General features: G+C 53.2%; 1 protein-coding gene across 1 annotated transcript in view; it reads left to right on the top strand.

The window, feature by feature from the left end:
- DDX1 (DEAD-box helicase 1) overlaps nucleotides 1-26,907 on the top strand; it is a 135,807-nt gene that overhangs the window by 64,832 nt on the left and 44,068 nt on the right. Inside the window, exons 16-17 of the mRNA XM_075341125.1 lie at nucleotides 19,062-19,151; nucleotides 19,233-19,421. Coding sequence (XP_075197240.1) covers nucleotides 19,062-19,151; nucleotides 19,233-19,421 — 279 coding nt within the window. The remainder of the gene's footprint in view (nucleotides 1-19,061; nucleotides 19,152-19,232; nucleotides 19,422-26,907) is intronic.

Here is a 26,907-nt window from a genome sequence, read left to right on the forward strand (position 1 = left end):
AAAATAAAGGATTTTTGGTGTCTGTGTTTTTTCACTTTACTTACGGGTTGATCATGTCAGCTGCCACATAGACGCTGCCATGATCAAGCCTGGGGTTAATGGCGGTGGTCCCCCATCACCATTAACCCCTTGTATTACCTTGCCACCACTGCTACACGGTGGCAAGAAGAGCCGAGGACACTCCGGTAGTGCCGCATATTGCATGCGACAGTGCCGGGGCAGCTGCGGCTGATATTCTCTGCTGCCGGAGGGGGAGTGAGGCGGGGGACATTAACCCTGCCCCTCTCCCTCCCCAGCCTGAGAATACCGGGCCACCGCTGTGTGCTTACCTCGGCTGGACGGTAAATATGCAGCGGAGCCCACGTTCTTTTTTTTCTATATTTCCGTTTTCTTTCTATGTGTGTTTTATGTGTCTGTGTCTATGTGTTCTATGTCTGTGATGTGTTCTATGTCTGTGATCTGTGTGTGTTTACTCTCTGCACGGCTTCCTCTTCCTGTAATGACATCACTTCCCTGCAAAACCGCAGACAAGCGATGCACATTACCGGAGGTAAACCGCGAAATACCGCAGGGAATAACGCAGGAAAACGCAGTGAACCGCACAGAATTTGCTGCCTGCGTTATTCCCTGCGGGATTTCATGATTAACATTGAGTCAATGGAGTGAAATCCCGCAGCGATGTGCGGAAAAGAAGTGACATGCACTTGTTTTTTCTGCGGGATTCCCGCAGCAAAACATGCAGCTGTCAAATTCCGCCCAGTGCGCACAGGATTTTTTTTCTCCATAGGATTTGCTGGTGATTCACTGCAGAGATGTTATGAACATTTTCTGCAGCGAAACATGCAGCAAATCCGCGGAAAATCCGCGGCAAAATCCGGTAAGTGCGCACATAGCCTTTGTCCTGTTTACATGCCACGATGTGCTGTTGAGAGCAATGATCTATTGTGCAAGCTAACAAAAATAAAGAATTGGGATACTCACCGTAAAATCTTTTTCTCTGAGCCTCCATTGGGGGACACAGAAGTCTGTGGGGGACACAGGAGAGTCTCCTGTGTCCCCCGCAGGCTCCTGTGTCCCCCGCAGGCTCCTGTGTCCCCCGCAGGCTCCTGTGTCCCCCGCAGGCTCCTGTGTCCCCCGCAGGCTCCTGTGTCCCCCGCAGGCTCCTGTGTCCCCCGCAGGCTCCTGTGTCCCCCGCAGGCTCCTGTGTCCCCCGCAGGCTCTTGTGTCCCCCAATGAAGCGATAGAGAAAACCCATATTCACATGATGAGCGTTTTGCTCCTTCGGCGGGTGATCGGCAACCTACAGACTGCTAGTGATCTCTGACTACATAGGTCCATGGAACAGAAAATGATTAATGTTATAAATTAAACATTTTTGCAAAGTTGCATTTTTATTTTTGGAAATATTAGACCTTACAATACAAATATGGGCTATGGTGGTGTCAGATTAGTGTGGGGTCTGACATGCCGAACCCCTACTGATTAGCCGGTATCAGTTTGGTGATAGCTGTGAATTGTGAGCACAGCTCCGCACAGAGTAATGGCTGCTGCCAAAAAGTGCGGCTCATATCCTATTCTTGAGCTGATAATGGTTGATTGGCGTTTCGGATCATCTGCAAAAAAAAATGGGGAGAAAACTCACCAATCTGCTTGCATCACCGCACCCGCATTTGAAAAGACCGTCGATCGCAAGACTATGAAAAAGAAAATATTTCTTCATCGTTCCTTATGGGAGACCCAGACCATGGGTGTATAGCTTCTGCCTCCGGAGGACACAAAGTACTACACTAAAAAGTGTAGCTCCTCCCTCCGAGCATATACACCCCCTGGATGACCACATCTAGCCAGTTCAATGCTTTGTGTTCAGGAGGTCACACACCACATGCATTCTCATCTGATTTTTGATTTGAAAGAGTTGGAAGAAAAGCGGGTCCAAGCCTGGACTCCCGGCATGTCCCTTCTCACCCCACTGTGTCGGCGGTGCTGTTAAGGTTGATTTACAAGGCTGGAGCCTTACATGCCGCGCTCCTTCACCATCCCTCGGGCTCTGGCTTGAAGTGGGAGCCATCACGGTTCTCTCTGCTTTGCAGGAGACCGGTCTCCATCCGCAGCCTTTTCAGGACCCTGCCGGGCGGAGCGCTCACCCCTCAGGGACCTGGCCCTGCGTCTCATAAGCTAAGTATTGAGACGTTATTGAAGGGTCCCTTGTGCATTTATTGTGGGGAGAGTGTGTTATTTCACTGTGCTGTGATTTCCAGCCGGTTCTCTGGTTTTCTCCTGAGAACCGCGCCGAGGGTGCCTGCTCGTCGGCCGCATGAGAAAATTTAGGCCCCGGCTTCGGCTGCGGCCTAGTTTCGTTTTCACTGCCCCTGCATGTCAGTCATGCAGGGGGACAGTGCGGCACCGCCCACCGGCCGTTCAGCTCAGGGGAGGACACTCCTCTCTGAGGAGATGTTTCCCTCCCCTGTATTTCTCCTTGGCCCTCCGGTTCTCGCTCTTGGACTAAACCCCGCCCCCCCTCCTCACTCCGGCGCCATTTTATCAGCGTTTACACACTGATCGGCGCTGGCTGCTGCAGCTCTGCATCTGTCTGGGGGTCCAAGCTGTGGAATCCGGAGGGCACACAAAACGGTCTGGTAAGCCACAACCTCTGGTTGTGGACTTTCTTGTACACTCTCTGGGAGTGATTCTGAAGGAGTGTGTTCTTTACTGCAGAACCTCCACCTCAGCAGCATGTCTCTCACTAGGAGCAAGGCTGCAAGGCTTTACTCTATATGCACTGCATGTAAGCTCATACTGCCTGAACCGAGCACATATCCACATTGTGATGCCTGCTCTAACATGGTGGTGCCTCAGCCTGGAGTCTCCCCAGGGGTCCCTCCGGCTGCTCCAGCCCCGGTGGCTGAACCCCCGGCTTGGGTAGCATCGTTTTCTAAAGCTATCTCCCAGTCCTTTGCCGACTCCATGGGACAGCTGTCCCGGACTCTGCTGACCATGCATCAGCCCCCTTCTCAGGGCGCCTCTGCTGCTCCGACTCGCTCTGCAGAGCTCACAGAGGATTTTTCATCTGTTCCCGGACCCCGTCCTCCTAAACGGAGACGCAGGGACTCTTCTCCTTCCTCGTCCCACGGCTCTGATTCACGAGCTGAATTGCAGGGCGAGGAGGATGCCTTTACTGTGGGCTCGGACGCTACCTCTATGTACCCCATTGATCTATCTGAAGGTGATGCTGATGTTAGAGACTTGATTGCGTCCATTAATTCCGTACTGGACCTCAATCCACCAGTGTCAGAGGAACAAGCCTCTCTGGTAGAAAAACACCAGTTTACCTCACCTAAGAGAGCAAGGAGTATGTTTTTTAACCACTCCAGTTTTCAGGCCACTGTGACCAAGCCCAGGGCCTGTCCTGACAAACGCTTCCCAAAGCGTAGTTCTGATGACCGTTTTCCCTTTCCACCAGAGGTGGTCAAGGAGTGGGCTCATTCACCAAAGGTAGATCCTCCGGTGTCTAGAATCTCAGCCCGGACAGTTGTATCTGTGGCCGATGGCACCTCACTTAAGGATCCCACTGACCGCCAGGTTGACCTTCTGGCCAAATCTGTATATGAGGCGGCAGGGGCCTCGTTCTCCCCGTCCTTTGCAGCAGTGTGGGCTCTTAAGGCCGTCTCTGCTTCTCTGGAGGAGATGCATTCCCTCACCAGAGACTCTATGCCTGAAATGGTTGCCTTAACTTCCCAGGCTTCGGCCTTTTCATCCTATGCCATGTCTGCCATTCTGGAGGCTTCTCACCGCACGGCGGTGGCTTCCGCTAATTCCCTCGCGATCCGCAGGATCTTGTGGCTTCGAGAGTGGAAAGCAGACGCTTCTTCCAAGAAGTATCTTGCTGGGCTCCCCTTTGCTGGGTCCCGGCTGTTCGGTGAACAACTGGATGAAATTATTAAGGAAGCTACTGGCGGGAAGAGTACTTCCTTGCCACAAACTAAAACCAGGAAACCTGTCCAGGGCAGGAACCAGTCGAGGTTCCGTTCCTTTCGTTCCTCTAACTGGTCATCCTCTAAGCCCTCAGCCTCGTCCACTAACTCAGCCAAGGATCGAAAACCCAGCTGGCGCACGAAGCCGCGTCCTCAGAAGAGCGGAGGAGCCGCTGCCACTAAGGCAGCCTCCTCTTGACTATCTGGCTGCGCCAGCAACGTCCTTGGTCAGTGGCAGGCTCTCCCACTTTGGCGACGTGGGGTTCCAACACGTCTCCGATCAGTGGGTGCGGGATATCATCTCCCACGGCTACAGGATAGAATTTTCTTCCAGCCCGCCAAACAGATTTTTTCTGTCCACTCCCCCCTGCTCCAAAGCCGCCGCCTTCTCTCAGGCCGTGGCATCCTTGCAGGCCAACGGAGTAATTGTACCGGTTCCCGCCCGGGAATGGTTCAGAGGTTTCTACTCAAACCTCTTCCTAGTCCCCAAGAAGGACGGTTCCTTCCGGCCCATCCTGGATCTCAAGCTTCTCAAAAAGCATGTTCAGGTGCGGCACTTTCGCATGGAATCTCTGCGATCGGTCATTGCCTCAATGACCCAAGGAGATTTTCTAGCATCCATCGACATCAGAGATGCCTATCTGCATGTGCCAATTGCAGTTTCACACCAGCGTTGGCTACGTTTTGCAATCGGAGAGGAACATTTCCAATTCGTGGCTCTCCCCTTCGGGTTAGCCATGGCCCCTCGTGTATTCACCAAGGTCATGGCAGCAGTGGGTGCGGTTCTGCACCTCCAGGGGTTGGCAGTGATTCCTTACCTGGACGACCTTCTAGTCAAGGCTTCATCCAGTGCAGACTGTCAGCAGAGTGTCTCGCTCACCCTCGCCACGCTTGTTCAATTCGGGTGGCTTGTCAATCTGCCCAAGTCCACTCTGACCCCGACCCAGAAACTTACGTACCTAGGGATGCAATTCGAGACTCTGCCGGCACTTGTGAAGCTGCCCTTAGTCAAACAGCAGTCCCTTCATCTGGCGGTGTGCTCTCTGTTGAAGCCCCGCCGTCATTCCATCAGGCACCTCATGCAGGTGCTGGGTCAGATGGTGGCGTCAATGGAAGCGGTTCCCTTTGCCCAGTTCCATCTGCGTCCCCTGCAGCTGGACATTCTCCGCTGTTGGGACAAGCGGACCTCTTCCTTGCACAGGCTAGTGGCTCTGTCGCCACTGACCAGGAGCTCTCTTCAGTGGTGGCTTCGGCCCCTCTCTCTGTCCCAGGGACGCTCCTTTCTGGCCCCGTCCTGGGTGATTCTCACCACGGATGCCAGTCTATCCGGCTGGGGAGCAGTGTTTCTCCACCACCGAGCACAGGGCACTTGGACTCCGTCCGAATCAGCCCTCTCGATCAATGTGCTGGAAATCAGAGCTGTGCTCCTAGCTCTCGTAGCCTTTCACCACCTGTTGGCGGGCAAGCACTTTCGAGTCCAGTCAGACAACGCGACAGCAGTTGCCTACATCAATCACCAGGGCGGGACTCGCAGCCGCCTAGCAATGTTGGAAGTTCAACGTATCCTTCAGTGGACGGAGGACTCCAAGTCCACCATATCCGCAGTCCACATCCCAGGCGTAGAAAACTCGGAGGCAGATTATCTCAGCCGTCAAACCGTGGACAGCGGCGAGTGGGCCCTGCATCCGGCAGTGTTCCGGTCAATCTGCCGCAAGTGGGGCACTCCGGAAGTGGATCTAATGGCATCCCGGCACAACAACAAGGTCCCGGTTTACGTGGCTCGCTCCCACGATCCTCAGGCCTTGGCGGCGGACGCGCTGGTTCAGGATTGGTCCCAGTTCCGTCTGGCCTACGTGTTTCCCCCTCTAGCTCTCTTGCCCAGAGTCCTACGCAAGATCAGAATGGAGGGCCGTCGGGTCATAATCATTGCTCCGGACTGGCCCAGGCGAGCTTGGTACCCAGACCTGCTCCGTCTGTCCGTAGAGGTGCCGTGGCATCTCCTGGACCGCCCAGACCTTCTCTCACAAGGTCCGTTTTTCCGCCAGAATTCTGCGGCTCTCAGATTGACGGCGTGGCTCTTGAGTCCTGGATCCTGACGGCTTCAGGCATTCCTTCCTAGGTCATCTCCACTATGACTCAGGCTCGGAAGTCTTCCTCGGCCAGGATTTACCACAGGACTTGGAGAATTTTCCTGTCCTGGTGTCGCTCTTCCGGCCATGTTCCTTGGCCGTTTTCCTTGCCGACCATCCTGTCCTTTCTACAGTCCGGTCTGCAGCTAGGACTATCCCTCAATTCCCTCAAGGGACAGGTCTCGGCTCTGTCAGTGTTGTTCCAGCGGCGTATCGCCCGACTGGCCCAGGTGCGCACCTTCATGCAGGGCGCATCTCACATCATTCCGCCTTACCGGCGGCCTCTGGATCCCTGGGACCTTAATCTGGTCCTCACGGCCTTACAGAAACCCCCCTTTGAGCCTCTTAGGGAGGTTTCTTTGTTTCGGCTTTCACAGAAAGTCGTCTTTCTAGTGGCCATAACTTCCCTCAGGAGAGTCTCTGATTTAGCTGCGCTCTCTTCGGAGTCACCCTTTTTGGTTTTTCACCAAGACAAGGTGGTTCTCCGTCCGACTCCGGACTTTCTCCCTAAGGTGGTGTCTCCTTTCCACCTTAACCAGGACATTTCATTGCCTTCCCTTTGTCCGGCCCCTGTGCATCGCTTTGAGAAAGCGTTGCATACTTTAGATTTGGTGCGGGCGCTCCGGATCTATGTGTCACGCACCGCTGCTCTTAGGCGGTGCACCTCTCTTTTTGTGCTGACCACAGGTCAGCGCAAGGGTCTCTCTGCTGCTAAACCGACCCTAGCTCGTTGGATTAGGTCGGCCATATCCGATGCCTACCAATGTTCTCAGGTGCCTCACCCGCCGGGGATTAAGGCGCACTCGACCAGAGCTGTCGGTGCCTCTTGGGCTTTCAGGCACCAGGCTACGGCTCAGCAGGTCTGTCAGGCTGCCACTTGGTCTAGTCTGCACACCTTTTCGAAGCACTACCAAGTGCATGCTCATGCTTCGGCAGATGCGAGCTTGGGCAGACGCATCCTTCAGGCGGCTGTCGCCCATTTGTGAAGTTAGGTTTTGCCTACTTCTCAGTTTTCATTTTATTTCCCACCCATGGACTGCTTTGAGACGTCCCATGGTCTGGGTCTCCCATAAGGAACGATGAAGAAAAAGAGAATTTTGTTTACTTACCGTAAATTCTTTTTCTTATAGTTCCGACATGGGAGACCCAGCACCCTCCCTGTTGCCTGTTGGCAGTTCTTGTTCCGTGTGTTTTCACCGGCTGTTGTTGTAGACAGAGGTTCCGGTTATTCTGGGTTTTACTCTATCTCTACTTGTGGGTGGATGTCCTCCTTCAGCTTTTGCACTAAACTGGCTAGATGTGGTCATCCAGGAGGTGTATATGCTCGGAGGGAGGAGCTACACTTTTTAGTGTAGTACTTTGTGTGTCCTCCGGAGGCAGAAGCTATACACCCATGGTCTGGGTCTCCCATGTCGGAACTATAAGAAAAAGAATTTACGGTAAGTAAACAAAATTCTCTTTTTTTTCTTTGTCGCTCCTTTGGGAGACCCAGACAATTGGGTGTATAGCTTCTGCCTCTGGAGGCCACACAAAGTATTACACTTTAAAAAGTGTAACCCCTCCCCTCTGCCTATACACCCTCCCGTGGACCACGGGCTCCTCAGTTTTATGCTTTGTGTCACAGGCCCCGGCCCCTGTTCGTTTGTCTCCTCCAGGCCCTTCTCGGTCCGCGCCGCATCGCGCTCCCAGGATAGCCACTAGGTCCCAGGCGGAGGACTCCTGCCCGGATCGCAGCCCCAGGCCGGCTAAGCGGTCTCGCTGGGACTCTTCCCCGGCCTCCTCACACTGCTGTGGATCCCAACTTGAGGACTCTCAGGAAGACGAGGCGGACGTGGGAGCTCAGGGCTCTGACCCTGACTTCACCCTTAACCTTGATGCCCCTGAAGGGGACGCCTTAGTAAATGATCTTATCTCGTCCATCAACGAGGTGTTGGATCTCTCACCCCCACCTCCTCCTGCAGAGGAGCCGGCTTCTCGGCAGGAGAAACACCAATTTCGATTTCCCAAACGTACTCGCAATACGTTTTTCTTTGTCGCTCCATTGGGAGACCCAGACAATTGGGTGTATAGCTTCTGCCTCCGGAGGCCACACAAAGTATTACACTTTTAAAAAAGTGTAACCCCTCCCCTCTGCCTATACACCCTCCCGTGGACCACGGGCTCCTCAGTTTTATGCTTTGTGTGGAAGGAGGCACACATCCACTCATGCATTCTCATACATAGTTATGTCGTATGGAAGAAAAGAGGACCCCTATGGGGTCCCCGCATGCTCCCTTCTCACCCCACTATGTCGGCGGTGCTGTTAAGGTTGAGGTACCCATTGCAGGTACGGAGGCTGGAGCCACATGCCGTCTCCTTCACCATCCCTTATGCGGCTCTGGGAGAAGTGGGATCCTAAGCGGTCATCCATTTGCTGGGACCGTGCTCCATCCGCAGCCCCTGGTGGAACCTGCTGGACCGGAGCCTCTTCACCCCCAGGGACTGGGCCCTGCAACTTGAAGGTACTCTGTGTCCCCATGCGGGGACTATACAGGGAGGGTCGCACCTTCTTCCCGGAAGCCGCGGTAGTTCAGTCCGTTGTCCTTTCGGCGGACTTCCGCGCCGACCGTGCCTGCTTGTCGGGCGCGGCCTTAAATTTAGTCCCCGGCTTCGCCGCGGCCTAGTCACGAAAAATCCCGCCCCCGAGCCTGCCTGTCAGGGGTAAGGGCGGGATTACCGACATGACGTCGGCTTTGAGGGCTGGAGCATCTTGCATGTTTCCCTCCCCCCTCATTGACCACTGTGGGGACTCCAGATTCCCGCTCTTTGCTAGCGCCGCCCTCGGCTGCACTCCTCCCCTGAGAGCTCCGGCGGCCATTTTTGGCACTCTGCCGGTGGATGCTTCTCAGCAGCAAAGCTCTTCAGCTCCGGGGGATCCACGACAGGGAATCTGGAGGACACACTCCGCTCGTTAGCGGTCGGTAAGCCACACCGGTCACCCGGTGCTGGTTCCCCTAGGGTGCCGGAATAGTTATAGTTTTATATATATATATATATATATATATATATATATATATATATATATATATATATATATATATATATATATATATATATATATATATATATAATAGATATATATATATATATATATATATATATATATAATAGATATATATATATCTGTTCGGACAGGCTGTATACCCTTTTCCCCTATACCCTCAGTGGTCACTCTCCTAAGAGACAACAGCATGTCGTCCACAAGGAGCAAAGCTACTAAGGCACAGATTTTCTTTGCGGCCTGTACCTCTTGTGGGGCTATGTTGCCTGCGGGATCCACCTACCCTCACTGTGATCAATGCTCGACTCCTGCCACGCTTGCTCAGCCGGAGCCTAGGGCACTTGGGGGTCCCTCGGCTCATGTAGATCCCCCTGCTCCCCCTGAGCAGGCTGCAGGGACAGAGTCACCGTCATTGGCCTCTTTCGCTGAGAAACTCTCTTTCACTTTCTCAGTCCATTGCACAGTCTATGGACAAATGGTCATCTAAGCTCCTGGAGGCATTGCAGTCCAGACCGGGCCCTTCACAGGCCCCGGCCCCTGTTAGTTTGTCTCCTCCTGGCCCTTCTCGGTCCGCGCCGCAGCGCGCTCCCAGGATAGCCCCTGGGTCCCAGGCGGAGGACTCCTGCCCGGATCGCAGCCCCAGACCGGCTAAGCGGCCTCGCTGGGATTCTTCCCCGGCCTCCTCACGCTGCTCTGGATCCCAGCTTGAGGACTCTCAGTAGGACGAGGCGGACGTGGGAGCTCAGGGCTCTGACCCTGACTTCGCCCTTAACCTTGATACCACTGAGGGGGACGCCTTAGTAAATGATCTTATCTCGTCCATCAACCAGGTGTTGGATCTCTCTCCCCCACCTCCTCCTGTAGAGGAGTCGGCTTCTCAGCAGGAGAAACACCAATTTCGTTTCCCCAAACGTACGCGTAATACGTTTTTTGATCACTCTAACTTCAGGGACGCTGTCCAGAAGCCCAGAGTGGTTCCGGACAAGCGCTTTGCTAAACGGCACACTGACACGCGTTATCCCTTTCCACCTGAAGTCGTAAAGGGCTGGGCACACTCACCCAAGGTGGATCCTCCAGTCTCTAGATTGGCTGCTAGGTCAGTTGTGTCTGCTACCGATGGCTCATCCCTGAAGGATGCCACTGACAGACCCCCGCACAGGCCGATGCACTTTTTCAGGCAGTGGACGCTCTAAAGAGCGAAGGAGTTGTGATTCCCTTTCCCATTCAGAAACGTGGTCGCGGATTTTACTCCAACTTGTTCGTGGTGCCAAAAAAGGACGGGTCATTCCGTATCGTTCTGGACCTCAAGCAGCTCAACAGACATGTGAGAATCAGACGGTTTCGGATGGAATCTCTCCACTCGGTCATCGCCTCGATGTCACAAGGAGACTTCCTAGCATCGATCGACATCAAGGATGCTTATCTCCATGTGCCGATCACACCCGAACATCAACGTTTCCTGCGTTTCGCCATCGGGGACGAACACCTTCAGTTCGTCGCATTGCCCTTCGGCCTGGCGACAGCCCCACGGGTTTTCACCAAAGTCATGGCATCCGTCGTGGCGGTCCTGCACTCTCAGGGCCACTCGGTGATCCCCTACTTGGACGATCTCCTAGTCAGAGCACCTTCTCGGGTGGCGTGTCAACAAAGTCTTACCGTCACTCTGGCGACTCTCCAGCGGTTCGGGTGGATCATCAATTTCCCGAAATCCAAGTCGACGCCGACCCAATCACTGACTTACCTCGGGATGGAGTTTCAGACCCAGCCAGCGTTAGTCAAGCTACCGCGGGACAAACAGCTTTCTCTGCAGGCGGGGGTGCAATCACTTTTTCGGAGTCAGTCACACCCCTTAAGGCGCCTCATGCACTTCCTGGGGAAGATGGTTGCAGCTATGGAAGCAGTGCCGTTCGCGCAATTCCATCTACGGCCACTCCAATTCTTCGCAAATGGGACAAGAGTTCGGCTTCCCTCGACAAGAATGTCTCTCTTTCCCTTGCAACCAAAACATCACTTCAGTGGTGGCTCCTACCCACATCTCTGTCTCGGGGAAAATCCTTCCTACCTCCAACCTGGGCCGTGGTCACCACGGACGCGAGTCTGTCAGGTTGGGGAGCGGTTTTTCTCCACCACAGGCTTCAGATCAATATCCTGGAGATAAGGGCAGTATATCTAGCCCTATTGGCTTTCCATCGGTGGCTGGAGGGCAGGCAGATCCGAATCCAGTCGGACAACGCCACTGCCGTCGCCTACATCAACCACCAAGGCGGCACTCGCAGTCGTCAAGCCTTCCAGGAAGTCCGGCGGATTCTGCAATGGGTGGAAGTCACAGGCTCCACCATCTCCGCAGTTCACATCCCGGGCGTAGAAAACTGGGAAGCAGATTTTCTCAGTCGTCAGGGCATGGACGCGGGGGAATGGTCTCTTCACCCAGACGTGTTTCGAGAGATCTGTCGCCGCTGGGGAACGCCGGACGTCGATCTCATGGCGTCACGACACAACAACAAGGTCCCGGCCTTCATAGCACGGTCTCAGGATCACAGAGCTCTGGCAGCGGACGCTTTAGTACAGGATTGGTCGCAGTTTCGACTGCCTTATGTGTTTCCCCCTCTGGCAATGCTACCCAGGGTACTACGCAAGATCAGGTCCGACTGCCGTCGCGCCATTCTCGTCGCTCCAGACTGGCCGAGGCGGTCGTGGTATCCGGATCTGTGGAATCTCACGGTGGGTCAACCGTGGGCACTTCCAGACCGCCCAGACTTGCTGTCACAAGGTCCGTTTTTCCATCTGAATTCTGTGGCCCTCAACCTGACTGTGTGGCCATTGAGTCCTGGCTCCTAGCGTCTTCAGGGTTGTCTCAGGATGTTATTGCCACCATGAGACAAGCCAGGAAGCCAACGTCCGCCAAGATCTATTACAGGTCTTGGCAAATCTTCTTATCCTGGTGCTCTGATAACGGCCTTCCTCCATGGCCGTTTGCCTTACCCTCATTCCTTTCATTCCTACAATCTGGAATGGACAAGGGTTTGTCCCTAGGCTCTCTCAAGGGCCAAGTATCGGCGCTCTCCGTGTTTTTTCAAAAGCGTCTAGCCAGGCTTCCGCAGGTCCGTACGTTCCTGCAGGGGGTTTGCCACATGGTCCCACCTTACAAACGTCCGTTGGAACCTTGGGATCTTAACAGGGTCCTGACGGCTCTTCAAAAGCCGCCTTTTGAGCCGCTGCGGGATGTCTCGCTCTCCCGTCTTTCTCAGAAGGTGGCCTTCCTGGTGGCAGTCACATCACTTCGGAGAGTGTCTGAGCTTGCAGCGTTGTCATGCAAAGCCCTCTTCCTGGTTTTCCACCAGGATAAGGTGGTTCTGCGTCCTGTCCCGGAATTTCTCTCTAAGGTGGTATCCCCTTTTCATCTAAATCAGGATATCTCCTTGCCTTCCTTTTGCCCTAATCCAATTCACCAGTGTGAAAAGGATTTGCACTCTTTGGATCTAGTGAGAGCACTCCGGTTCTACGTGTCTCGCACGGCGACCTGCGCCGTTCAGATGCGCTCTTTGTCCTTGTAGCTGGCCAGCGTAAGGGCTCTCAGGCCTCCAAGTCCACCTTGGCTAGGTGGATCAAGGAACCGATTCTCGAGGCCTACCGTACTTCTGGGCTTCCGCCCCCTTCAGGGTTGAAAGCCCATTCTACCAGAGCCGTAGGTGCGTCCTGGGCATTGCGGCACCGGGCGACGGCTCAGCAGGTGTGTCAGGCAGCTACGTGGTCTAGTCTGCACACTTTCACGAAGCACTATCAAGTGCATACCTATGCTTCGGCAGACGCCAGTCTAGGTAGGCGAGTCCTCCAGGCGGCGGTTGCCCACCTGTAAGAGGGGGCCGTTTTCGGCTCTCTTTATTGAGGTATTGTTTTACCCACCCAGGGACTGCTCTTGCACATCCCAATTGTTTGGGTCTCCCAATGGAGCGACAAAGAAAAAGAGAATTTTGTTTACTTACCGTAAATTCCTTTTCTTCTAGCTCCTATTGGGAGACCCAGCACCCACCCCTGTGCCCTTTGGGCTGGTTGTTCTTTTGTGTTCACATGTTGTTGATGTTGAATTGTTCTTTTGGTTCATGGTCTTCAGTTCTCCGAACATCCTTCGGATTGAATTTACCTAGACCAATTTATAAGTTTTCTCCTTCCTGCTTTTGCACCAAACTGAGGAGCCCGTGGTCCACGGGAGGGTGTATAGGCAGAGGGGAGGGGTTACACTTTTTTAAAAGTGTAATACTTTGTGTGGCCTCCGGAGGCAGAAGCTATACACCCAATTGTCTGGGTCTCCCAATAGGAGCTAGAAGAAAAGGAATTTACGGTAAGTAAACAAAATTCCCTTTTTTGATCACTCTAACTTCAGGGACGCTGTCCAGAAGCCCAGAGCGGTTCCGGACAAGCGCTTTGCTAAACGACACACTGACACGCGTTATCCCTTTCCACCTGAAGTCGTTAAGGGCTGGGCACACTCCCCCAAGGTGGATCCTCCAGTCTCTAGATTGGCCGCTAGGTCCGTTGTGTCTGTTGCCGATGGCTCATCCCTGAAGGATGCCACTGACAGACAGAGCTCTTGGTGAAGTCTATTTATGAGGCTACGGGCGCGTCTTTCGCCCCGGCCTTTGCGGCCGTGTGGGCTCTCCAAGCAATCTCGGCATGTCTGACTGAGATTAATGCCGTCACGCGGAATTCTGCCCCGCATGTTTCATCCTTGACCTCTCAGGCATCAGCATTTTCGTCCTACGCCATGAACGCCGTCCTGGACTCCGCTAGCCGTACGGCCGTGGCATCCGCTAACTCCGTGGCAGTCCGCAGGGCCATGTGGCTGCGCGAATGGAAAGCGGACTCTGCTTCTAAAAGGTTCTTAACTGGTTTGCCTTTTTCTGGCTACCGTTTGTTTGGCGAACGGTTGGATGAGATTATTAAGGAATCCTCGGGAAAGGACTCCTCCTTACCCCAGTCCAAGCCTAAGAAACCTCAGCAGAGGAAGATCCAATCGAGGTTTCGGTCCTTTCGTCCCTCCGCCAAGACCCAATCCTTTTCGTCCAACCGACCGGAGAAAGGCCAGAGGAACTCCTATGCGTGGCGGTCCAAGTCACGCCCCCAAAAGGCCGCGGGAGGCACTGCCTCCAAAACCGCCTCCTCATGACTCTCGTCCTCATCCAGCCACATCCTCGGTCGGTGGCAGGCTCTCCCACTTTGGCGACGCCTGGTGGCCACACGTTCAAGACCGTTGGGTGAGAGACATTCTGTCTCATGGTTACAGGATAGAGTTCAGCTCTCGACCTGCGGCTCGTTTCTTCAGAACCTCCCCACCCCCCGCACAGGCCGATGCACTTTTTCAGGCAGTGGACGCTCTGAAGATGGAAGGAGTTGTGATTCCCGTTCCCCTTCAGGAACGTGGTCGCGGATTTTACTCCAACTTGTTCGTGGTGCCAAAGGACGGGTTATTCCGTCCCGTTCTGGACCTCAAGCTGCTCAACAGACATGTGAGAATCAGACGGTTTCGGATGGAATCTCTCCGCTCGGTCATCGCCTCGATGTCACAAGGAGACTTCCTAGCATCGATCGACATCAAAGATGCTTATCTCCATGTGCCGATCGCACCCGAACACCAACGTTTCCTACGTTTCGCCATCGGGGACGAACACCTCCAGTTCGTGGCACTGCCTTTCGGCCTGGCGACAGCCCCACGGGTTTTCACCAAAGTCATGGCAACCGTCGTGGCGGTCCTGCACTCTCAGGGCCACTCGGTGATCCCTTACTTGGACGATCTCCTAGTCAGGGCTCCTTCTCTGGTGGCGTGTCAACGGAGTCTTACCGTCACTCTGGCGACTCTCCAACAGTTCGGGTGGATCATCAATTTCCCGAAATCCAAGTTGACGCCGACCCGATCACTGACTTACCTCGGGATGGAGTTCCATACCCAGCCAGCGTTAGTCAAGCTACCGCGGGACAAACAGCTTTCCCTGCAGGCGGGGGTGCAGTCCCTTCTTCGGGGTCAGTCACACTCCTTAAGGCGCCTCATGCACTTCCTCGGGAAGATGGTTGCAGCTATGGAGGCAGTGCCGTTTGCGCAATTCTATCTACGGCCACTCCAATGGGACATTCTTCGCAAATGGGACAAGAGTTCGGCTTCCCTCGACAAGAACATCTCTCTTTCCCTCGCAACCAAAACATCACTTCGATGGTGGCTCCTCCCCACATCTCTGTCCCGGGGAAAATCCTTCCTACCCCCAACCTGGGCTGTGGTCACCACGGACGCGAGCCTGTCAGGTTGGGGAGCGGTCTTTCTCCACCACAGGGCTCAAGGAATTTGGACTCCAATAGAATCATCCCTTCAGATCAATATCCTGGAGATAAGGGCATTATATCTAGCCCTATTGGCTTTCCATCGGTGGCTGGAGGGCAGGCAGATCCGAATCCAGTCGGACAACGCCACTGCCGTCGTCTACATCAACCACCAAGGCGGCACTCGCAGTCGTCAAGCCTTCCAGGAAGTCCGGCGGATTCTGCAGTGGGTGGAAAACACAGACTCCACCATCTCTGCAGTTGACATCCCGGGCGTAGAAAACTGGGAAGCAGACTTTCTCAGTCGTCAGGGCATGGACGCGGGGGAATGGTCTCTGCACCCAGACGTGTTTCGAGAGATCTGCCGCCGCTGGGGAACGCCGGACGTCGATCTCATGGCGTCACGACACAACAACACGGTCCCGGCCTTCATGGCACGGTCTCAGGATCACAGAGCTCTGGCCGCGGACGCTTTGGTCCAGGATTGGTCGCAGTTTCGACTGCCATATGTGTTTCCCCCTCTGGCGATGCTGCCCAGGGTACTACGCAAAATCCGGTCCGACTGCCGTCGCGCCATTCTCGTCGCTCCAGACTGGCCGAGGCGGTCGTGGTATCCGGATCTGTGGCATCTCACGGTGGGTCAACCGTGGGCACTTCCAGACCGCCCAGACTTGCTGTCCCAAGGCCCGTTTTTCCATCTGAATTCTGTGGCCCTCAACCTGACTGTGTGGCCATTGAGTCCTGGCTCCTAGCGTCTTCAGGGTTATCTCAGGATGTAATTGCCACCATGGGACAAGCCAGGAAACCAACGTCCGCCAAGATCTATCACAGGACTTGGCAAATCTTCTTATCCTGGTGCTCTGATAACGGTTTTTCTCCATGGCCATTTGCCTTACCCACATTTCTTTCATTCCTACAATTTGGAATGGATATGGGTTTGTCCCTCGGCTCTCTCAAGGGCCAAGTGTCGGCGCTCTCCGTGTTTTTTCAAATGCAACGAGCCAGACTTCCGCAGGTCCGCACGTTCCTGCAGGGGGTTTGCCACATGGTCCCACCTTACAAACGTCCGTTGGAACCTTGGGATCTTAACAGGGTCCTGACGGCTCTTCAAAAGCCGCCTTTTGAGCCGTTGCGGGATGTCTCTCTCTCCCGTCTTTCTCAGAAGGTGGCCTTCCTGGTTGCAGTCACATCACTTCGGAGAGTGTCTGAGCTTGCAGCGCTGTCATGCAAATCTCCTTTCCTGGTTTTCCACCAGGATAAGGTGGTTCTACGTCCTGTCCCTGAATTTCTCCCTAAGGTGGTATCCCCTTTTCATCTAAATCAGGATATCTCCTTGCCTTCCTTTTGCCCTAATCCAATTCACCAGTGTGAGAAGGATTTGCACTCTTTGGATCTAGTGAGAGTACTCCGGATCTACGTGTCTCGCAGGGCGCCCCTGCGCCGTTCAGACGCGCTCTTTGTCCTTGTCGCTGGCCAGCGTAAGGGCTCTCAGGCCTCCAAGTCCACCTTGGCTAGGTGGATCAAGGAGCCGATTCTCGAGGCCTACCGTACTTCTGGGCTTCCGCCCCCTTCAGGGTTGAAGGCCCATTCTACCAGAGCCGTAGGTGCGTCCTGGGCATTGCGGCACCGGGCGACGGCTCAGCAGGTGTGTCAGGCGGCTACGTGGTCTAGCCTGCACACTTTCACGAAGCACTATCAAGTGCATACCTATGCCTTGGCAGACGCCAGTCTAGGTAGGCGAGTCCTCCAGGCGGCGGTTGCCCACCTGTAAGAGGGGGCCGTTTCCGGCTCTTGGGCGTCCCAATTGTCTGGGTCTCCCAATGGAGCGACAAAGAAAAGGGGAATTTTGTTTACTTACCGTAAATTCCTTTTCTTCTAGCTTCTATTGGGAGACCCAGCACCCGCCCCTGTGCCCTTCGGGCTGGTTGTTCTTTTGTGTACACATGTTGTTGATGTTGATTTTTTCTTTTGGTTCATGGTCTTCAGTTCTCCGAACATCCTTCGGATTGAATTTGCTCTAGACCATTTATAAGTTTCTCCTTCCTGCTTTTGCACCAAACTGAGGAGCCCGTGGTCCACGGGAGGGTGTATAGGCAGAGGGGAGGGGTTACACTTTTTTAAAAGTGTAATACTTTGTGTGGCCTCCAGAGGCAGAAGCTATACACCCAATTGTCTGGGTCTCCCAATAGGAGCTAGAAGAAAAGGAATTTACGGTAAGTAAACAAAATTCCCCTTTTCAGTGATTCCATCGAATAAAAAGTTTCTTAATTCAATCCATAAAATAAATCGTCAGTGTGGGGACAAACCCTGACGCGTTACGACCGTAAGGTCTTTCGGATCCTCTGCTGGTATTATATTGATGACCTCGCCTAAGAACAGGCCCTCGATATAACAGCAGGGGACAACCCCTTTAAAGGACTTGTCTAGGATGAGAAAATATGGCTACTTTATTCTAAAAATTGTACCACACCTGTCAACTAGAGTTGGTGCGAATCAATTCGCAGGACGTGGTCCATTGGCCACGTCACTATGCCGTGGCTGCTGGATGGGAGACCTGAGCACCGTCTCCTGGCTCCCTTCATCCATGGCTCTTCTTTTGATTAGCCGCTGGCCATGCGTGATGTCACATGTGGATCACGCCGCAGTGATGACATCACGCCTAGCCAGTTAACCAAAAGAGAAGCGGCAATCCTGGTGGTAAGAGGAGGCTCTACGGGATTCTGTCAGCGGCCACAGATCACTGACATGACCGATGTACTAAGTCCTACTAATCAATTCACAAAATCTCTACTATCATTAGGTTGTACATCAATTGTCCAAATTCTATGACCCTCATACTTAGGTTTTACACCAAAAACACTTTATCACCACAAGAACCATTAGGGACGGTGTTTTACCTAAAAAGCTAGACTTTATTTTTTTCATATAAAAAAATATATATATATTAACAGTTACATGTGTCAAGCAAGGTTGTAATCACACTGGACATGTCAACATACTCATATTATACCAGTAACTCCACATTACCGCAACTATCACTGGAGGAAAATACTGTTTATGTAACTAAACTCAATCAAATCACTGTTACCATTTTCCCTGGCATCTATATTCCAATTTTCACAATTATAATTAATTCTACCTGAACAATACTGAATGATGCCAACAACAACGAAAGTGAAACCTGGATAATTATTTTGCCAGCAGGGTAACTCCCAGTAACCGGGCGTCCCCGCTGCTAGACATTGTTTCCCCAAAAGGATTAATACAGCCCACGGTAATGTAGAGATACACTGACCTGACTTAGTACTGGTGTGACCGTCCGTTGTCCCAACGCGCGTTTCCCTACTTCTTCAGGGGACGTGTGTCATTAGGTTGTATATCACAATGAAGTTGCGCTGCAACGCAACGCGTTGACAGGAGCTGTTCTGTTTTTGGAAGAAATCCACCATGTTTTTGAAATCTTGGTCAACTCCTTTAAATCATGAGCTTTAGATTCCTTCATATTCAATTATGGTTTCTTTGGAGAAGTATTTTCTTTTAAGAATGTAACCTATATACTTGATCTGGTTGAGCACTAACCTCCAGCCTTGTTTTTCTCATTCCTACGCGTTTTAGGATGGACTTTTGACCCAGGGATATTTGGACTTCATTAACAGAATTCATCAGCAGATCCCTCAGGTCACCTCGGATGGGAAAAGATTACAGGTAAGGACTATGTACATTACTTTTGTGTTGTAGGATCAGGGGTGACACTTTTTGTTATATTCTTCGTGCGTTTTCTTCCAGGTGATTGTGTGCTCCGCCACCCTTCATTCGTTCGATGTGAAGAAGCTGTCGGAGAAGATTATGCACTTTCCTACCTGGGTGGACCTGAAGGGAGAAGACTCGGTCCCGGAAACTGTGCATCATGTTGTTGTCACAGTCAACCCCAAGAAAGATAAGCTGTGGGAACGACTTGGCAAAAACCACATTCGAGTAAGCATGCAGAAAAGTTGATGGAAGTCTGTTTTATAGGCGGGGGATTTAACCCCTTAGTGTAGGCGGGGGATTTAACCCCTTAGTGTTTGTTCAACTGCCGTTTAAGGGACTTTTCATGCGCCAGATTTTTACGACCATGATTCAGAAGATGTATGAAGCCGAGACCTTTGCTCTCATAATTGGATATCTGGAGCTAATGAGTCCTTGAAAGTTGGTCAAAAATATTTCAACTCCTTAGATGCTGCAGTTAGTAATGGCCTTGGCATATAAGGTGTTTGAGGGAGGAAGTTGTGCTTTATTCATTTTTCTTGGGACCAGCTCTGAGTCCCCGCCGCTGGTCTCGGTGTCTATTATTGTCTGCAGCTAATCACTGAGCTCGGCGTAAGTCGCTCAGCCCAATGATTGACTTCAGCACTATCGATGAGATGCAAGCCCTGCAAACAGTAACAGACCAGGGGAGCAGTGGGTTGAGGGGGAGTTAAGAATGATTTGTTTTTTTAAACAAAATGCAACTGGGAAAACGGATTTTCCAAATCTAGAAAACCTCTTTTAGTTGTCCACTAATTTTTTATACTTCAAATATGTGCCCATGGTGGTCTTAAAATAAAAATAAAAATAAAACTTTCCGAGCCTACCTTGTTCCCCCGCATTGCTGCCCGTGTTTACCACGGTCTCCTTGATTTTTTTTTTGGTGGAGCAACCACTAACCATAACACCCTAATTGTCTCACAAGATTAGCAGCCACTGATTGGCTGCAGCGGTCGCATATCTTCAGATCCGATGGAAACAATCACTCAAATTTTCCTATATAACCTAAAGCCAGTGCTATCCTGATACTATCAGGCTGATTCTATACATACCTTTAGTTGTCAGCTCGGATGTATAGGTTTTGAAACACAAGCAAGTAAAGTTTGTAAAATTAGCAGCTTTTTGAGTGGCAGCAGGTGCCGATCAGCTGATAGCTGGGGTGGGTATTTATAGTTATTCCCGCCCCCCTGCCTGTTGTTCCTCCCCCTATTTGTTATATATGCTAATTCGGTTATAAAATTGTTTTATTAAGTGACTAGAAGGACCTGTGCTGATGTCATACTCATGTGACCAGAACGGGTGGGGCCTCAGCCAACATAGCTGATTCCAGGCAACATTATTTTTCTGTTGGCTAAGACCCCACCCCTTCTGGTCACATGGGTATGAAAATCAGCACAGGTCCTTCTAGTCACTTAGTAAAACGATTCTATAATAGAATTAGCAAAAATAACAGGGGGAGGATTGATAGGCAGGGGGGCAGAAATCACTATGAATACCCACCCCAGCTATTAGCTGATTGGCAGCTGCTGCCAAGCCAAAATCTGCTGATTTTACAAGTTTTACTTGCTTGTGTTTCTAAAACATTACATCCTAGCTAACAACTAAAGGTGTGTATAGAATCAGCCTGATAGTGCTAGTATAGCACTGGCTTTAGGTTATATAGGAGAATCCTGGTTGGTGCGCTTTAATTTCTTTATCGTTCCTTTGGGAGACCCAGACCTTGGGTGTTTAGCTTCTGCCTACGGAGGACACACAAAGTACTACACCTAAAAGTGTAGCTCCTCCCTCTGAGCTTATACACCCCCTGGTAGCCAGTCCCAGCCAGTTTTATCGCTTTGTGTTCAGGAGGCATACATCCACACATGCATTCTCATATGATTTTTTCCTTTTTGGAATGAGATTGAAGAAGTGCGGGTCCACGTCTGGACCCACGGCATGCCCCTTCTCACCCCACTGTGTCGGTGGTGTTGTAAGGTTGATTTCCAAGGCTGGAGCCTTACATGCCGTGCTCCTTCACCATCCCTCCTGGGCTCTGGCTTGAAGTGGGAGCCAGCGCGGTCTCCATGCCTGGCAGGAGACCGGTCTCCATCCGCAGCCCTTTAGGACCCTGCTGGACCGGAGCACTCATCCCCAGGGACCTGGCCCTGCGTCTCAGCAGCTAAGTACCTGAGACGTTTATATGTTGGGGGTCCCTGTGCTTTATTGTATGGGGAGAGTGTGCTTACTGTATTTATTTTGGCATTTCCGGTGGGTTCTGTAGCTTGCGGCCGAGAACCGCGCCGATGGTGCCTGCGCGTCTGTCTCGCCGCTCAAATTTAGGCCCCGGCTTTGCCGGGGGCCTAGTTTCTGTTCACTGCCCTCACATGTCACTCATGCAGAGGGACAGGCACGGCTCCTCCCGGCGGCCGTCCTGCACAGGGGAGGGACACTCCCCACTGCTGTGCGTCTCTCCTCCCCTGCAGGTCTCTATGGCCCTCCAGATCCCACTTTCCTACAGGAACGCCCCCAAGTCCCGCCCCCTCTCTTCGCTCCGGCGGCCATTTTCTCAGACAGGGTTCACTCTGCGCTGGCCTGCACTCTGCATCCCTGCTGAGGTGCTGTGCATTGGGGGTCCGGTCTTCGGGATCTGGAGGGCACACCAGCGGTCTGGTAAGCCACAACTGGTCTCTGGTTGTGGACCTCTGTATATACTCCCTGGGGTTCATTCTCTTTGTAGAGTCCCCACTCCAGCAGCATGTCTTACACGAGGAGCAAGGCTCCAAAGCTTTATACTGTATGCGCTGCATGTAAGCTCCTGCTGCCTGAACCGAGCACCTATCCACATTGTGATGTCTGCTCTAACTTGGCGGTGCCACAGCCTGGAGTCTCACCCCCAGTGGTCTCTCAGGCTGCTCCTGCACCTGTGGCTGAACCCCCGGCCTGGGTAGAATCCTTTTCTAGGTCTATCTCCCAGTCTTTTGCTGAGTCCATGGGACTTCTGTCCAGGACTTTGATGAATATGCATCAGCCCCCTACACAGGGTGCCTCTACTGCTAAGGGTCCCTTAGGATCTCTATCATCTGACCTCCGTCCACCGGAGCTCACAGAGGATTCATCATCAGGGCCCAGACCCCGTCCTCCTAAGAGGAGGCGCAGGGTTTCCTCTCCCTCCTCATCCCGCGGCTCTGATTCAAGAGCTGACTCGCAGGATGAGGAGGATGCCTTTACAGGGGGATCGGAGGCTAACTCCATGTACCCCATTGATCTTTCCGAGGGTGACTCAGATCTTAGTGACTTGATTGCTTCCATTAATTCTGTACTGGATCTCAATCCGCCAGTATCAGAGGAGCAACCCTCTCTGGCAGAAAAGCACCAGTTTACCTCGCCTAAGAGAGTAAAGAGTGTGTTCTTTAACCACTCCAGTTTTCAGACCGCTGTGACCAAGCCCAGGGCCTGTCCTGACAAACGCTTCCCAAAGCGTGGTTCTGATGACCATTTTCCCTTTCCACCTGAGGTGGTCAAGGAGTGGGCTCATTCCCCAAAGGTAGACCCTCCGGTGTCTAGACTCTCAGCCCGGACCGTTGTGTCGGTGGCTGATGGCACCTCCCTTAAGGATTCCACTGACCGTCAGATTGACCTTCTAGCCAAATCCGTGTATGAAGCGGCAGGGGCCGCGTTTTCCCCAACTTTTGCAGCAGTGTGGGCTCTCAAAGCCATCTCTGCTTCTCTAGAGGAGATGCATTCCCTCACCAAGGAATCTATGCCTGAGATGGTTGCCTTAACTTCTCAAGCTTCAGCTTTTTCATCTTATGCCATGTCTGCCATGCTGGAGGCTTCTCACCGCACTGCGGTGGCTTCGGCTAATTCCCTCGTTATCTGCAGGATCTTGTGGCTTCGAGAGTGGAAGGCAGATGCTTCTTCTAAGAAGTACCTTGCTGGGCTCCCTTTTGCTGGGTCCCGGCTGTTCGGTGAACAGCTGGATGAAATTATTAAAGAAGCTACTGACGGGAAGAGTACTTCCATGCCACAAACCAAAACCAGGAAACCTGCCCAGGGTAGGAATCAGTCGAGGTTTCGCTCCTTTCGTTCCTCCAACTGGTCGTCCTCTAAGCCCTCCGCCTCGTCCGCTAACTCAGCTAAGGACCAGAAATCCAACTGGCGTCCACAGAAGACCGCAGGAGGTGTTGCAACTAAGGCAGCCTCCTCATGACTCTCTGCCCGCTCCGGCAACGTCCTTAGTCGGTGGCAGGCTCTCCCACTTTGGCGACGCTTGGTTTCAACACGTCTCCGATCAGTGGGTGAGAGATATCATCTCCCACGGCTACAGGATAGAATTCTCTTCCAGCCCGCCAAACAGATTTTTTCTCTCAACTCCCACCTGCTCCAAGGCCGCCGCCTTCTCACAGGCCGTGGCAGCCTTGCAGGCCAACGGAGTAATTGTACCAGTTCCCGCCCGGGAACGGTTCAGAGGTTTCTACTCAAACCTCTTCCTAGTTCCCAAAAAGGACGGTACCTTCCGGCCCATCCTGGATCTCAAACTTCTCAACAAGCATGTTCGGGTGCGGCGCTTTCGCATGGAGTCTCTGCGATCAGTCATTGCCTCAATGACCCAAGGGGATTTCCTGGCGTCCATCGACATCAGAGATGCCTATCTACATGTGCCAATTGCAGTTTCACACCTGCGTTGGCTACGTTTTGCAATAGGAGAAGATCATTTCCAATTCGTGGCTCTCCCCTTCGGGTTAGCCACGGCCCCTCGGGTATTCACCAAGGTCATGGCAGCAGTGATTGCGGTTCTGCACCTCCAGGGGTTGGCAGTGCTCCCTTACCTGGACGACCTTCTAGTCAAGGCTCCATCCAGCGCAGACTGTCAGCGGAGTGTCTCGCTCACTCTCGCCACTCTAGCCCAATTCGGGTGGCTTGTCAATCTTCCCAAGTCCACTCTGACTCCGACCCAGAGTCTCACGTACCTAGGGATGCAGTTCGAGACTTTGTCGGCACTCGTGAAGTTGCCCTTAAACAAACAGCTGTCACTCCAGCTGGCGGTGCGCTCTCTCCTGAGGCCCCGCCGTTATACTCTCAGGCGTCTGATGCAGGTGCTGGGTCAAATGGTGGCGTCCATGGAGGCTGTTCCCTTTGCCCAGTTCCATCTGCGCCCCCTGCAGCTGGACATTCTCCGCTGTTGGGACAAGCGGACTTCCTCCTTACAAAAGTTAGTGGCTCTGTCGCCACGGACCAGGAGCTCCCTTCAGTGGTGGCTTCGGCCCCTCTCCCTGTCCCAAGGGCGCTCCTCCTTGGCCCCGTCCTGGGTGATTCTCACCACGGATGCCAGTCTATCCAGCTGGGGAGCGGTATGTCTCCACCACAGAGCGCAGGGCACTTGGACTCTGTCCGAGTCAGCCCTTTCAATCAATGTGCTGGAAACCAGAGCCGTGCTTCTAGCTCTCCTAGCATTTCACCATCTGCTGGCGGGCAGCACATTCGAGTCCAATCAGACAACGCGACAGCGGTTGCCTACATCAATCATCAAGGCGGGACACGCAGCCGCCTGGCAATGATGGAGGTACAACGCATTCTTCAATGGGCGGAGGACTCCAGGTCCACCATATCCGCAGTCCATATCCAAGGCGTGGACAACTGGGAGGCAGATTATCTCAGCCGTCAAAGCGTGGACGGTGGCGAGTGGTCCCTGCACCCGGCAGTGTTTCAGTCGATCTGCCGCAAATAGGGCACTCCGGACGTGGACCTAATGGCATCCCGTCACAACAACAAGGTTCCTGTTTACGTGGCTCGCTCCCACGATCCTCAGGCCTTCGCCGCGGACGCTCTGGTTCAGGACTGGTCCCAGTTTCGTCTGTCCTACGTGTTTCCCCCTCTAGCTCTTTTGCCCAGAGTCCTGCGCAGGATCAGAAAGGAGGGCCGTCGAGTCATCCTCATTGCACCGGACTGGCCCAGGCGAGCTTGGTATCCGGACCTGCTCCAACTGTCCTTAGAGCTGCCGTGGCATCTCCCGGATCGTCCAGACCTACTCTCGCAAGGTCCGTTTTTCCGCCCGAATTCTGCGGCTCTCAAATTGACGGCGTGGCTCTTTGATGGCCTCTGGTATTCCTCCTGAAGTCATCTCCACTATGACTCGGGCCCGCAAGTCTTCCTCCGCTAAGATCTATCACAGGACTTGGAAAATTTTCCTGTCCTGGTGTCGCTCTACCGACCATCCTCCTTGGCCATTCTCCTTGCCGACCCTTCTGTCTTTTTTACAGTCCGGTCTGCAGCTAGGACTGTCCCTCAACTCTCTCAAGGGACAAGTTTCAGCTCTATCAGTGCTGTTCCAGCGGCGTCTCGCTCGGCTGTCTCAGGTCCGCACCTTCATGCAAGGCGCGTCTCACATCATTCCGCCTTACCGGCGGCCCTTGGATCCCTGGGACCTTAACTTGGTTCTCACGGTCTTGCAGAAGCCCCCCTTCGAGCCTCTTAGGGATGTTTCTTTGTATCGGCTTTCACAGAAAGTGGCTTTTCTGGTTGCCATAACTTCTCTCAGGAGAGTCTCTGATTTGGCTGCGCTCTCCTCGGAGTCACCTTTTTTAGTTTTTCATCAAGACAAGGTGGTTCTCCGTCCGACTCCGGACTTTCTTCCTAAGGTGGTCTCTCCCTTCCACCTTAACCAGGACATTACCTTACCTTCCTTCTGTCCGGCCCCTGTTCATCGCTTTGAAAAAGTGCTGCATACTCTAGATCTGGTGCGTGCCCTCCGGATCTATGTGTCTCGCACCGCTGCGATTAGGCGGTGCACCCCTCTTTTTGTGCTAACCACAGGTCGGCGCAAAGGCCTCCCTGCTTCTAAGCCGACCTTATCCCGTTGGATTCGGTCGACCATTTCGGGTGCCTCCCCCGCCGGGGATCAAGGCACACTCGACCAGAGCTGTCGGTGCCTCTTGGGCTTTTAGGCACCAGGCTACGGCTCAACAAGTCTGTCAGGCTGCCACTTGGACTAGCCTGCATACCTTCTCGAAGCACTACCAAGTGCATGCTTTTGCTTAGGCAGATGCGAGCTTGGGCAGACGCATCCTTCAGGCGGCTGTCGCCCATTTGTGAAGTTAGGTTCTGCCTACTTAGTTTTTCTGTTTATTCCCACCCAGGGACTGCTTTGGAACGTCCCAAGGTCTGGGTCTCCCAAAGGAACGATAAAGAAAAAGAGAATTTCTTCGGCGCTCCATTGGGAGACCCAGACGATTGGGTGTATAGCTACTGCCTCCGGAGGCCACACAAAGCATTACACTAAAAAGTGTAAGGCCCCTCCCCTTCTGGCTATACACCCCCCGTGGGATCACGGGCTGCTCAGTTTTCAAGCTTTGTGCGAAGGAGGTCAGACATCCACGCATAGCTCCACTGTTTAGTCAGCAGCAGCTGCTGACTATGTCGGATGGAAGAAAAGAGGGCCCATACTAGGGCCCCCAGCATGCTCCCTTCTCACCCCACTCTGTGTCGGCGGTGTTTGTTAAGGTTGAGGTACCCATTGCGGGTACGGAGGCTGGAGCCCACATGCTGCTTTCCTTCCCCATCCCCCTGAAGGGCTCTGGGGAAGTGGGATCTTACCGGCCTCCAGACTCTGAGGCCGGGCTCCATCCACAGACCCGGAGATCCTGCTGGATACGGAGCTGAGTGCCGTCAGGGACAAGGTCCTGCAACATTCAGGTAC

The sequence above is a fragment of the Anomaloglossus baeobatrachus genome, chromosome 3 (genome assembly GCF_048569485.1).
Source record: "Anomaloglossus baeobatrachus isolate aAnoBae1 chromosome 3, aAnoBae1.hap1, whole genome shotgun sequence".
Lineage (NCBI taxonomy): Eukaryota > Metazoa > Chordata > Amphibia > Anura > Aromobatidae > Anomaloglossus > Anomaloglossus baeobatrachus.